Source organism: Heloderma suspectum, chromosome 1 (assembly GCF_057233095.1).
Source record: "Heloderma suspectum isolate Gila_16-S chromosome 1, 16-S_ref, whole genome shotgun sequence".
Taxonomy (NCBI): domain Eukaryota; kingdom Metazoa; phylum Chordata; class Lepidosauria; order Squamata; family Helodermatidae; genus Heloderma; species Heloderma suspectum.
In genome coordinates, this window is record NC_139458.1 from 206,564,254 (window position 1) to 206,578,875 (window position 14,622).

General features: G+C 42.1%; 1 protein-coding gene across 5 annotated transcripts in view; it reads right to left on the reverse strand.

The window, feature by feature from the left end:
- RFTN2 (raftlin family member 2) overlaps positions 1-14,622 on the reverse strand; it is a 65,732-nt gene that overhangs the window by 27,029 nt on the left and 24,081 nt on the right. For all 5 annotated transcript variants that reach the window (XM_084816776.1, XM_084816768.1, XM_084816806.1 and 2 more), the window contains one exon: positions 12,818-12,921. In XM_084816776.1, coding sequence (XP_084672902.1) covers positions 12,818-12,921 — 104 coding nt within the window. The remainder of the gene's footprint in view (positions 1-12,817; positions 12,922-14,622) is intronic.

Consider the following 14,622-nt stretch of genomic DNA (forward strand, 5'->3'; position numbering starts at 1 on the left):
ATGAAAAAAAAGTTAGTTAAAAAGAAAAAAGAAAGAACAGCTTATTGATGGATGTTGGCCTTAAAAAAAAGGAACTATGTGCGCACTCCATTGGATTGGAGCTGTCCTATTTAAGAGTTCATGCATACTTTCCTTCATTATTTAGGACAGAAAACATATCCCAAATAGTTTGGGGTTTTCAAAGCAGAAAGACCTATGTTCCAGCCAAAGTTAAGCATGTGATTTAATTTTACAACTGAAATCAGTGGGCTTTAATTGTGCTTATGTTTGGCTGGATCCTCTCCATAATCATTGAATGTTGCAGATTACTACTTACCACAGATCAGTCCCTCTCCTTTTTCTAGTCTGGCTACAATACCATACCCAATGTAGAGATTTTTTTACAGGAATGGTGAGAACTACCCCGGCCCACAAGGATTGCCTCATTCATTTCAATGGAGGCAGTATATCTATATGCACATTTCTTTGCATGTTCAAATTTGCTGCCTTTGTTGCACTGAAACATTAGCATATGTGTGCAGAATCTCTGGGCACATATTGGAGTGTATTGAGGCTTGGGAGGCCTACCGTTTACATGACTAAGAAAATATATGCATGATCTTAAAGGCTAGTAAGATGCCAGTGGCCCTGGTGATCTTCTGTATGTTGTAGTGCGCAAGACTGGTATCAAGAACAGCCATGTCTGCTATCATATGAAGAAAGTCACATGCAAGCTGAACTAATGCGCAGACTGATGCATATGTTTGAAAACTGCAGCCGGTGCAGAATGCTGCGGCCAGAATGCTAATGGGAGCCCTTTTTGGAGGGGCGGGGAGCATTTTACTTCTTTATTATTTGGTCTTCACTGGCTCCTGGTCTGTTTCACATAAATAAAAATGCTAGTTATTATCTTTAACTTCAGCAAACGAGATCATTACCTTGTCGTGGTGCTGGAGCTTGAGCACCTCAATGACATCATGAGCTAAACCGTGAAGGGACACACAAGACGGGAAGGTCATGGCAGAGAGGTCAGACTAAATACGATCCCTGGGGAAGGAAATGGCAACCCACCCCAGTATTCTTGCCGTGGAAACTAAATGGATCAGTACAACCAGAGATATGTCGGTATACCATCGGAAGATGGGACTCCCAGGTTGGAAGATTGTCAAAATGCTACTGGGGAGGAACAGAGTATAAGTTCAACTAGCCCCAGATGTGATGACGCAGCTAGCTCAAAGCCAAAAGGACGGCTAGCAGCCAATGGTGCTGGTGGTGAACGACGAATCTGATGTTCTAAAGATCAACACACCATAGGAACCTGGAATGTAAGATCTATGAGCCAGGGCAAATGGGATGTGGTTATTGGGGAGATGTCAAGATGAAATATAGACATTTTGGGTGCCAGTGAACTGAAATGGACTGGAATGGGCCACTTCACATCAAATGACCACCAGATCTACTACTGTGGACAAGAGGACCACAGAAGAAATGGAGTAGCCTTCATAATTAATAATAAAGTGGCTAAAGCAGTGCTTGGATACAATCCAAAAAATGACAGAATGACCTCAATTCGAATTCAGGGTAAGCCATTCAACATCACAGTGATCCAAATATACGCCCCAACCAGAGATGCTGAAGAAGCAGAAGTAGATCAGTTCTTTGAGGATCTGCAGCACCTACTGGATAGTACGCCAAAAAACGATGTTATTTTCATTACAGGAGACTGGAATGCTAAGGTGGGTAGTCAAACGACACCTGGATTACAGGCAAGCATGGTCTGGGAGAACAAAATGAAGCAGGACATAAGCTGATAGAATTTTGCCAAGACAACTCACTGTGCATAACAAACACTCTCTTCCAACAACCTAAGAGACAATTTTATACATGGACTTCACCAGACGGTCGACACCGAAATCCGATTGACTACATCCTTTGTAGCCAAAGGTGGCGGACATCTATGCAGTCGGTAAAAACAAGACCTGGAGCTGATTGTAGTTCAGATCACAAACTTCTTATTGCACAATTCAGAATCAGACTAAAGAGAATAGGGAAGACCCACAGATCAGTTAGATATGAGCTCACTAATATTCCTCATGAATATGCAGTGGAGGTGAAGAATAGATTGAAGGGACTAGATTTAGCAGATAGGGTCCCGGAAGAACTATGGACAGAAGTTCACAACATTGTTCAGGAGGCGGCAACAAAAAACGTCCCAAAGAAAAAGAAAACCAAGAAGGCAAGATGGCTGTCTGCTGAGACACTGGAAGCAGCCCAAGAAAGAAGGAAAGCAAAAGGCAACAGTGATCGGGGGAGATATGCCCAATTAAATGCAAAATTCCAGAGGTTAGCCAGAAGAGACAAGGAATTATTTTTAAACAAGCAATGCACGGAAGTGGAAGAAGATAATAGAATAGGAAGGACAAGAGACCTCTTCCTAGAAACATCGGAGGTAAATTCCAGGCAAAAATGGGTATGATCAAAAACAAAGATGGCAAGGACCTAACAGAAGCAGAAGAGATCAAGAAAAGGTGGCAAGAATATACGGAAGATCTGTATAGGAAGGATAATAATATCGGGGATAGATTTGACGGTGTGGTCAGTGAGCTAGAGCCAGACATCCTGAAGAGTGAGGTGGAATGGGCCTTAAGAAGCATTGCTAATAACAAGGCAGCAGGAGATGACGCTATCCCAGCTGAACTGTTTAAAATCTTGCAAGATGATGCTGTCAAGGTGATGAATGCCATATGCCAGCAAAGTGGAAAACACAAGAATGGCCAACAGATTGGAAAAAATCAACTTATATCCCCATACCAAAAAAGGGAAGCACCAAAGAATGTTCAAACTATCAAACAGTGACACTTATTTCACATGCCAGTAAGGTAATGCTCACGATCTTGCAAGGTAGACTCCAGCAATTCATGGAACGAGAATTGCCAGATGTACAAGCTGGGTTTAGAAAAGGCAAAGGAACTAGAGACCAAATTGACAATATCCGCTGGATAATGGAGAAAGCCAGGGAGGTTCAGAAAAACATGTATTTCTGTTTTATTGACTATTCTAAAGCCTTTGACTGTGTGGATCATAACAAATTGTGGCAAGTTCTTGGTGGGCTGGGGATACCAAGTCATCTTGTCTGCCTCCTGAGGAATCTGTATAACGACCAAGTAGCAACAGTAAGAACAGACCACGGAACAACAGACTGGTTTAAGATTGGGAAAGGAGTACAGCAGGGTTGTATACTCTCACCCTACCTATTCAACCTGTACGCAGAACACATCATGTGACATGCTGGGCTTGATGAAGCCAAGGCTGGAGTTAAAATTGCTGGAAGAAACATTAACAATCTCAGATATGCAGATGATACCACTTTGATGGCTGAAAGCAAGGAGGAGCTGAGGAACTTTCTGATGAAGGTGAAAGAAGAAAGTGCAAAAGCTGGGTTGCAGTTAAACCTCAAAAAAACCAAGGCTATGGCAACCAGCTTGATTGATCACTGGTAAATAGAGGGAGAAAACGTGGAGGCAGTGACAGACTTTGTCTTTCTAGGCGCAAAGATTACTGCAGAAGCTGACTGCAGCCAGGAAATCAGAAGACGTTTACTTCTTGGGAGGAGAGCAATGACAAATCTTGATAAAATAGTGAAGAGCAGAGATATCACACTGACAACAAAGGTCCGCATAGTTCAAGCAATGGTATTCCCCGTAGTAACCTATGGCTGCGAGAGCTGGACCATAAGGAAGGCTGAGTGAAGGAAGATAGATGCTTTTGAACTGTGGTGCTGGAGGAAAATTCTGAGAGTGCCTTGGACTGCAAGAAGATCAAATCAGTCCATACTCCAGGAAATAAAGCCAGACTGCTCACTTGAGGGAATGATATTAAAGGCAAAACTGAAGTACTTTGGCCACATCATGAGAAGACAGGATACCCTGGAGAAGATGCTGATGCTAGGGAAAGTGGAAGGCAAAAGGAAGAGGGGCTGACCAAGGGCAAGATGGATGGATGATATTCTGGAGGTGAGGGACTCGACCTTGGGGGAGCTGGAGGTGGCGACGGCCAACAGGAAGCTCTGGCGTGGGCTGGTCCATGAAGTCAGGAAGAGTCGGAAGCGACTGACCAAATAAACAACAAAATTATCTTTAAAGCCTTAAAAGGTTTGGAGCTGAGGTAAAGAACTGCCTGCTGCCACATAAACTTGCCTGCCTGTTGAGGTTTTCAGATGAGCCCTTATCCACAACCTACCATCATCGGAAGTATAGCTGGTAAAATGGGTAGTGGTAAAATGGGACAGAACCTTCTTGATTCAAGTAGTGGGGGGCTCATTTGGCCACTTTCTTATGGATCTTCAGATATTTAGTGAAGACCATCTTATTTCTACAGGCTTTTCATATTGGTCAGCTCCCTTCTGCTCTCCAGATTGGTAGTTTTGTTGAGGCAAATGGCTTTGCTGTTGATTTTAGTCCTGTTTGTTCTGCTGCTCTGGTGTGTGTGTGTGTGTGTGTTGTGGGGGGTGGTAGGTTACAGTTTTGTTCAGTTTTAATTTTGTTGAATTTTTATTGCTTTCTGTACAGTACCTTGAGAGTCCTCAGGGTAGCAAAGCAGCTTATACATTTTAATATAAATAAATGAACTATAAATGAATTGTGCAATTACCCAGTTTCAACAATATTTCCCAATTCCCAAATGATGGAATAAAGACAGAGATTGAGTGAATTATATGTACACTGGTACATGTTTATAGCTGGCTCACATATGATTTCTACCGCATGACGTTGAGTAGCTGTGTTGCTGAGTTGAGAGCCTGCACCCCACCATGCCTAGGAGATTCCTAGGTCCACTAATGTCAGAACTGGTCCTTAGTTTTCTGCATTCACAAAATAGTACTAGGGTGGCCAATTATGCATTGCCCCCAAAGAGGAAATGCATTACCATAAAAAAAAAGGACAAAAGAGGACACAGATTAGCATGCAATTTGCATATGCTAGTGTGTGCCTGCGTGCGTGCATGTGTGTGTACATTTGCACATATATGCAAATTTAGAAATAACTACAATAATGTGGACAGAAATACAATACATCTCACCATAGTGGGGAAGCCTGTGACCAGGTGAACTGTATGCCTGCTGAACTTGCTGTCCAGGTGCTCCCACTGTTGATGAGCAACTTCAAGGCACCTTTAAGCTCTCCCTTCTTAGGGTTCTTTATCTGAACTTGAACTGGACAGACCTTCAGACAGAGGATGTGTCCAAATAAAAGACTGCCCTCTGTAAATTAGGACACATACCCACCCTAAATCATGGCTCAAAAATAGTGCTATGTTGCTTGTTCGTTATTAGCACATGTTAAACAATACAACATAATGACTCAGACGCTACTTCCTGCAACAGTTGACTGGTTATGAAATACTTCAAACTTCCTTTTTTTCTGCCTTATGGTCTCCCACTTCACATCTGCAGGCAATCAAGACAAGAGCTGGATCTTGTCTGCCATAAAACACTTAAGATTAAAATAAAGATGGTGATGGAAAGCAATCTGAGATAATTTGCCCCCTGCTAGTCTTTCCTACTTGATCATTTTGGATGCCAACAGACAACAAATACCACTCTGTAGCTCCAGGAACTGGTCTAAAGGCTTCAATTGTTCAGAAAAATGACTTGACCCAGGCATGAGACTAAACTGAATATACACTTAAAGGTAAAGGTAAAGGTGTCCCCAACCAGTCGTGTCCGACTCTAGGGTGCGGTGCTCATCCCCGTTTCTAAGCCGAAGAGCCAGCGCTGTCCGAAGACGCTTCCATGGTCATGTGGCTGGCATGACTGAACACCGAGGTGCACGGAACGCTGTTACCTTTCCCGCCGAGGTGGTACCTATTTATCTACTTGCAATTTCTTGCTTTCGAACTGCTAGGTTGGCAGGAGCTGGGACTGAAGACGGGAGCTCACTCCGTCATGCAGCACTCAGGTCTCGAACTGCTGACCTTCCAGTCTGCAGTTCAGCGCCTTAACCACTAAGCCACCGCGGCCCCTTACCTGGAAGTTAAGTCCCACTAAACTCAATAAGGCTTAATTCTGAGTAGTCGTGTATAGGATTGTACTCAAATGTCTTTTGTGGGATATCTCACTATTGTATAAAAGTGTTTGTGATTCAGTTTTATCAGAACTTAAAATAATTTCTTTAATCAGAGCTAAAGGTCTTGATAGAGATTTTTAGGACACTATTTTTTTAAAAGGGGAACTCCAAAATCACAGTCGCTCTTGCTTTTCTGTGATTAAATGTACTCTGCTCTTTAAAAACAGCATTTTATCAACACTAATTGGAACACTGATGTTGCTTTTCCACTTAAAGAGAACTAATTCAGGAACTAGGTCAGCTCCCTTGGGAAAAGAATTATTTGCTTGGATCAGTTCCGGAACTACTCTACCCACCACCAAACTATGCAGATATTTCCCCCACCCCCAAGCAACAAGCTCTGCTGAAGTAGTGGGTAGTCAACTTTACTCATAACCAACACTCTTATTTGGATCTGTGATAGGAGAGGAATAAATTGTTCTAGCTGATGGATAAGTAACAGATTTTTTTCAACATATCCTGTTATTGGTTAGTTAGAAGCCAAGTTGTTAGAAAAGTATGGAATTATAGATGTGCAATAAATGCTCTAGACTGTTTCTTCTGAGAAACATCTATAATGCAAAGTTTTTATGAGAGCTACATTTTTACTTCAATATGCGGTATACATGAGAGAAAAATGTTATCTAAACTGTGCACAAAATGTGAAGTGAATTTCAAATTTGTGGCAAGCATAAGAACTTGATCGTAACATATATCTGACTGTATACACCTGGCCTTACAACTACCTTTCTTTCTCTCTCTCTCTCAAATATATTTAAACTCACTCATTCACAGGGATCTTAAAACTGTTAGGGTACTTCCCCTCCAACTACAAAATTGAAATTTTGTACATGCATACTCCAAAACGTTCTAACTCTAATTCTAAAGATGACATCTTATTATGACGGTAAAATGAGACATTTATCTTATAATAAAGTCCAGCACAACTCAAGCCAAGCCACACATGAGATGGAATGCTGGGTTCTGGAAATTCCCTTTTCACATACTTCATTAGGCTGTGGGGAGGGAGATTTTTGCTGACAGCTTGGCATGTGTCTACATTTGCAGAGTGGAAGTGAATTTCGTATATATGCATAAATATAGGCCCCAAAGCTGATGCATTCGTGATTTTGCAGATGTGCAACCTTTTTATTTCAATGGGCTTAATCACACCTCTGGGCTGGGTTGTGGCTATGCTTAAATATTCATAGATAATAAATACATATTGTAGAGGCATAATAAAGAAACTAGTAAATTACCTATTGAAAATTATCAAAATCTTATTTTCCTTATTTTCTAAAATCTTCATAATATTCAATGAAGGTTACTTTCCCAGATTTGTAGAGATCTGTGAAAAGGGATTACCCATTAAATGGAAAGTGTTTTGTTTTGTTCTCTAACATCACAATGTCATCCAAAGAGCTTTCAGCTTCCATTTATGAACACTGGGATATCTCATATTTTTTCCTGATCACAACTTAAGCTGTGATGAAAGCTTATCCTGAAAATCCCCATGTTAATGGCAAGGCTTTTTGGGCAACACACCGAAGAAAGGCCTCAGGGCCCATTTTATTCTATTTCTCATATTTATATCCCATCCTTCTTCCAGAGCCAGTGCATAGATGGGGTTACAGTTATATTGGCCAGGATCCAAAGGCCTGCTGGACTATTTCCGCGTGCCCCAGCAGGCTTTGGGCTTGGGTTTCTCAAACAGCAGCCCATCATATCTCGTACCAAATCACTTTTGAACCATGAGGGGAATTTCAGAAAGCAGCATGTGACACTGCACTAGGCAATTCATACAAAAAAAACCCTCACTGGGCATGCCTAAAGTAGCTCTTTGGATCCTGGCTATTGCTTTGGGTGTAGTGACTCCAACAAACTACTAATAGAAAGTAAACAAGCTTTTCCATGGCAGCCCAAGCGATCTCTACCCATCTATTTTTCTGTAACTTGCATGGCTAAATATGAACATTTGGCATTCTCAGCAGGAAAAGAATACAAGAGTTAAAACTGATTAATTAAAAATGATTTTGCCATTAATAGGACTGTTAAAGAGCAAGGGATGTATGTGCAACCATGAAAGAGTGGGGCTATTAAACTATTCGAGCAACAGTTAAAGTTCCATGAGTTGCTTTGGTACAGAAAAATGAAATGTCACACACACCATGTTAGAAAAGGAGTCAAGCTCCACATTTTGACATGCACATTCTTTGTCCTTTGCAAGAAACAGTAACAACTGATCGAGTAACAGCATTCAGAAATGAAGCATTGTTCTTCTATTCACTAAATGGCACAGATCCAGAAAACATCCAGAGACCAGGCTAAACTTTAAAATAGAAAATCGTTTTTCGAGTTGTTGTTGTTGTTGTTCAGTCGTTCAGTCGTGTCCGACTCTTCGTGACCCCATGGACCATAGCACGCCAGGCCTTCCTGTCCTGCGCTCTCTCCCGGAGCGTGCTCAAGTTCATATTCATTGCATTGGTGATGCTATCTAGCCATCTCATCCTCTGCCGTCCCCTTCTCCTTTTGCCTTCAGTCTTTCCCAGCATCAGGGTCTTTTCCAGGGAGTTTTCTCTTCGCATTAGGTGGCCAAAATATTGGAGCTTCAGCTTCATTATCTGTCCTTCCAATGAGCACTCAGGGTTGATTTCCTTTAGGATGGACTGATTTGACCTCCTTGCAGTCTAGGGGACTCGTAAGAGTCTTCTCCAGCACCACAGTTCGAAAGCATCAATTCTTTGGCGCTCAGCCTTCCTTATAGTCCAGCTCTCACAGCCATACATTACTACTGGGAAAACCATAGCTTTGATTAGACGGACCTTTGTTGGCAAGGTGATGTCTCTGCTTCTTACTATGCTGTCTAGGTTGGCCATAGCTTTCCTCCCAAGGAGCAAGCGTCTTTTAATTTCATGGCTACAGTCACCGTCTGCGGTGATCTTGGAGCCCAAGAAAGTAAAATCTGTCACTGCTTCCATTTCTTCCCCTTCTCTATGCCAGGAAGTGATGGGGCCAGATGCCATGATCTTTGTTATTTAAATGTTGAGTTTCAAACCAGCTTTTGCACTCTCCTCTTTCACCCTCAACAAGAGGCTCTTTAGATCCTCTTCGCTTTCTGCCATTAGGGTGGTATCGTCTGCATATCGGAGGTTGTTGATAATTCTCCCAGCAATCTTAATTCCGACCTCTGATTCATCCAACCCGGCATTTCTCATGATGTACTCTGCATATAAGTTAAATAAGCAGGGTGACAATATGCAGCCTTGTCGTACTCCTTTCCCAATTTGGAACCAATCGGTTGTTCCATGTCTGGTTCTTACTGTTGCTTCTTGACCCTCGTACAGGTTTCTCAGGAGACAGGTAAGGTGGTCTGGTACTCCCATCACTTTAAGAATTTGCCACAGTTTGTTGTGATCCACACAATCAAAGGCTTTAGCATAGTCAATGAAGCAGAAATAGACGTTTTTCTGGAATTCTCTTGCTTTCTCCATGATGCAGCGAATGTTGGCGATTTGATCTCTAGTTCCTCTGCCTCTTCTAAACCCAGCTTGTACTTCCGGTAGTTCTCGGTTCGCATACTGCTGAAGCCTAGCTTGTAGGATTTTGAGCATCACCTTGCTGGCATGTGAAATGAGCGCAATTGTGCGGTAGTTTGAACACTCTTTGGCGTTGCCCTTCTTTGGAATTGGAATGTAAACTGACCTTTTCCAGTCTTGTGGCCACTGTTGAGTGTTCCAGATTTGTTGGCATATTGAATGCAGCACTTTAACAGCATCATCTTTTAGGATTTTAAATAGCTCGGCTGGAATACTGTCATCTCCGCTAGCTTTGTTGTTACTAATGCTTCCTAAGGCCCACTTGACTTCACTCTCGAGGATGTCCGGCTCAAGTTCAGTGACCGCACTATCATGGCTATCAGGGACATTCAGATCTTTCCTGTATAGTTCTTCTGTGTATTCTTGCCACCTCTTCTTAATCTCATCTGCTTCTGTTAGGTCCCTGCCTTCTTTGTCCTTTATCATGCCCGTCTTTGCACAAAACGTTCCCTTGAGATCTCCAATTTTCTTGAAGAGATCTCTAGTCTTTCCCATTCTGTTGTTTTCCTCGATTTCTTTGCATTGTTCATTTAAGAAGGCCTTCTTGTCTCTCCTTGCTATTCTCTGGAACTCTGCATTCAGTTGGCTATATCTTCCCCTTTCTCCCTTGCTTTTCGCTTCCCTTCTTTCCTCAGCTACTTGTAAAGCCTCATCAGACAGCCACTTGGCTTTCTTGCATTTCTTTTTCTTTGGGACGGATTTCGTTGCTGCCTCCTGAACAATGTTACGGACCTCCGTCCATAGTTCCTCAGGCACTCTGTCTATCAGGTCTAATCCCTGAAATCTATTCCTCACCTCCACTGTATATTCATCAGGGATATGATTTAGGTCATACCTGAACGGTTTAGTGGTTTTCCTGACGTTCTTCAATTTAAGCCGAAATTTTGCAAGAAGCAGCTCATGATCTGAGCCACAGTCAGCTCCAGGTCTTGTTTTTACTGACTGTATGGAGCTTCTCCATCTTTGGCTGCAAAGGACATAATCAATCTGATTTCGATATTGACCATCTGGTGATGTCCATGTGTAGAGTCGCCTCTTGTGCTGTTGGAAAAGAGTGTTTGCTATGATCAGCATGTTCTCTTGGCAAAACTCTATTAGCTTTTGTCCTGCTTCATTTTGTACACCAAGGCCATGCCTGCCTGTTATCCCGGTGATTTCTTGACTTCCTACTTTAGCATTCCAATCCCCTATGATGAAGAGGACATCTTTTTTTGGTGTTAGTTCTAGAAGGTGTTGTAGGTCTTCATAGAACCGATCAACCTCAGCTTCTTCGGCCTCAGTGGTTGGGGTATAGACTTGAATTACTGTGATGTTGAATGGTTTGCCTTGGATTTGTACTGAGATCATTCTATCATTTTTAAGATTGTACCCCAGTACTGCTTTTCCCACCCTTTTGTTGACTATGAGTGCTACTCCATTTCTTCTAAGGGATTCTTGCCCACAATAGTAGATATGATGGTCACCTGAATTAAATTCGCCCATGCCTGTCCATTTTAGTTCGCTGATTCCCAAGATGTCGATGTTCAATCTTGCCATCTCATGTTTGACCACCTCCAGCTTACCTTGATTCATTGATCTGACATTCCAGGTTCCTAAACAATATTGTTCTTTACAGCATCGGATTTTCTTTTCACCACCAGACACATCCACAGCTGAGTGTCCTTTCGGCTTTGGCCCAGCCGCTTCACTCTTTCTGGCGCTACTTGGAAATACCCTCTGCTCTTCCCCAGTAGCATATTGGACACCTTCCGACCTGAGGGGCTCATCTTCCGGCGTCATATCTTTTAGCCTTGTGATACGTTCCATGGGGTTTTCTTGGCAAGAATACTGGAGTGGGTTGCCATTTCCTTCTCCAGTGGACCACATTTTGTCAGAACTCTCTGCCATGACCTGTCCGTCTTGGGTGGCCCTGCACGGCATAGCTTATGGCTTCACTGAGTTACGCAAGCCCCTTCGCCACAACAAGGCAGTGATCCATGAAGGGGTTTTTTTGAGTATCAGTAGTCAAAACCACAGTTATATAAAAGTGCTTTGCAAAATCCAAAATCCTTGCCAAAGCCTGGATTTTGCATAATAAAAAAATTCAGCAGTTCACCAGATCCAACATCTCTCCCTTAAAGTCAATGAAACCTAACCATATAAGGGCATAATCTTATGCATTTTTAGACAAAAAGGTCCTACAACTTGCTGGGCAATGCTGGGAGTTGTAGGACTTCTTTCTATCTGAACATGCATAGGATAGCACCCTAAATCAGGAAAGCAACGGGACAATTATGTTGTTTAATGGTGGCATGCACTCTCTATTGCAGAATCAGAGCAACAACTCTCCTCAGATCCCTCTCTGGATGAAGAACTTGACTCCCAGTCTCACTGCCTTTTCTTGTGATGAGGGTGATGTGGGATGTGGGACCCATTCCCGCTTTGACCATTTATCCTATGTCTCCTGTGCCCAGACCTCAATGTAGATTTGGGTACCAACCTCCTCAACCAATCATAGAAAGCTGGTTGGGAGAGAGAGCCTACCAGCCCTCCATCAATCACCACTACAGTATCAGTGCTCTCTTGTTTCATGGCCCTCTCTGAGTCAAACTCACTCACCTCAGCAAGGCTATAATAGCTACAGAATGGTCTTTAACTATCATAACTGCTGCCTGTGGCAAAGACATTACAATCTGTTCCCCGCTGCTGAGGGATGGAGGGGGGAGTCGGACAAAAAAGAGGCCTCTCAGCTGTTATGGTACACACAAACTGCCAAAAGGGGGAGAAGGGGTGTTCCTCTCCTATGCAAAGTAGCAGGCCCTCACACTGAGGTAAAAAAAACAATCATTGCTGCCCCAAAGCAGAGCCTAGGAAAAAAAACCCCTCTCCTTAACGAGATCTGACTGATATAGCTGGGAGGGAAAGAAGTCCTACTCAACTTTTTTGCAGTGGTGGTGGAGAATGACTCATCCAGAAGCCCTTTATCAGAGCTCCCAAGAATCCTGCCGCTGAGAGAGGGCTGGCCTGGGGAAAGCAGAAGTCCTGCCTCCAGGATAACAACATTATTTCAGGCCCTGTCTCCTGTCAGGAGGAGGCACATTTCCAGAAGTCAGACTGCCTTATTGTTACTAAAGATAGAAAGGCAACATTTTAATTTACCTGTCCAGTCGGATGATTGGAGTAGGCAGTACACAAGTTAAAAGCCAACCAAATTCAGCCAAAGTATGTAGTAACGGACCATAATCTGTTTTGATTTCATTGCCCTGTATTCAGAAACATGGAGATAAATAAATTTTGAGAGAGCAGTAAGCATTTTCACATGCCAAATTGTAGGTAATAGTATCTTTTATAATTGGTTTTGGACGTTAAGGCCAATTTTAGTGCCTAAGCCCATGACTGAAAAAGGTGTGGGGAGGAGAGATGCAATCTAAAAGGTGCCCAAGAAAGTATATTTTTGCCCCAATGAAGTACATTTCTTCAAGTGCACAACAAATAAGAGCAGTGAACATGCACTGTATACTTAGTTGCATAGGCTAGAACCTATTGGTTTGAATGACAATTTGGATTTTTTCCATATTGCTTCACCTTTCCTCCTTTTTCACTGGCCTTTACAGGCAAATTTGCCAATTTTGTGTTTTTCAGCAGTTTTAATTCTACCACCCCCTTCCCTCAAGGCTTACATTCAGTTCTGGTAACTGTACATTTATACAACTAAAATACAACTAAAATGTTAATTCCCCTATAACTCTGCACAGGTGTGATCTTTAGTGCCCAAAGCAGATTAGATTATATAAGGCTCATTGTAATTTACCGTGCAATCCTACGCAGGCCTACTCAGACCTTAGGGTGAGTCCTTCAAAACACACTAGGCCAATAGTACTATTTTTTGTGCACCCTCTCTTCTCCCCCTTTCCCTCATTATTGGCACCTTCTCTCCCTTGGGTTCTAAGCCTATGACTGAACCCCCCAAAAGTATCTATGTAGTACCATGTCTTTATTATTGGCCATAAGTTTGTGGCTAAATTGAAAACAAACAAGGAAACTCTCATCAGTGTATACATATTTTCTCTTAATTAATGCTGGCTTTGATCATGCACAGCCATTTGTGTGCGTGAGAGCACCGTACAAACAGTTCAGGCTTCTCTGAAGCTTCTGTTGCAGCCACACTTGCTGCTGTAGGAACAAGCCACATTTTAAGAGTAAAAGGCAATTTGCTTCTTCAGCAGTGCAACTGGCTGGCTGCTGTGGAAAAATTTGAAGTAATGTCTGCCTGAATGTACAGTCCTTCTTCCTGTTTACATACAGATTAATTGGAATGTAACCAATTTTATTCATTGCTTTCCATTTCTGAATTACAATACCAGTTAATAAAGGCTCCACACTACCATAGTTAAGGAATTTTATTAGTCATTTGAAACAATGTGTAATATAAAAGTAGAAGGCACGGTTATTAAAAAAGCAGGGCCCTCCAATCAGAGTTAATTCCAAGAACTAACAAAGTTTTGTGAAACCAGTATGGTTGGGGAACTTAACAAAACAGCTTCTGTGCTTGTTCTTTTCTTAGAAACCAATTCCATCACTTTAAGAAAGTGTATAGTTTTTCCAGAAGAAACTGCTACCACACATATATTCTCTCAGCAGTAGACGTAGCCAGTGCCTTTAGCCAAAACCTATGTCAAGGAATTCTATATTACACAAACATAAAATAAATCCAAGCCTATATGTGTTTTTTCAAGTTTGCCTGAAATGAAATGGTATGACATGTCCAAGTATGAATGTAGTATGATACAAAATTTGCAACATATATTTACGGCAAACTCCTAATACTCATTTATCCAGGGGTTTCTTGACTAAAAACATTTGAATCAGTCCTGCCCGATAACTATACTATCAGTATTTCCCTAGTGACAATCCTACCATTTCTGTGACTGTTAGTTTAGACAGTTTTTGACAGCTAGAAAATA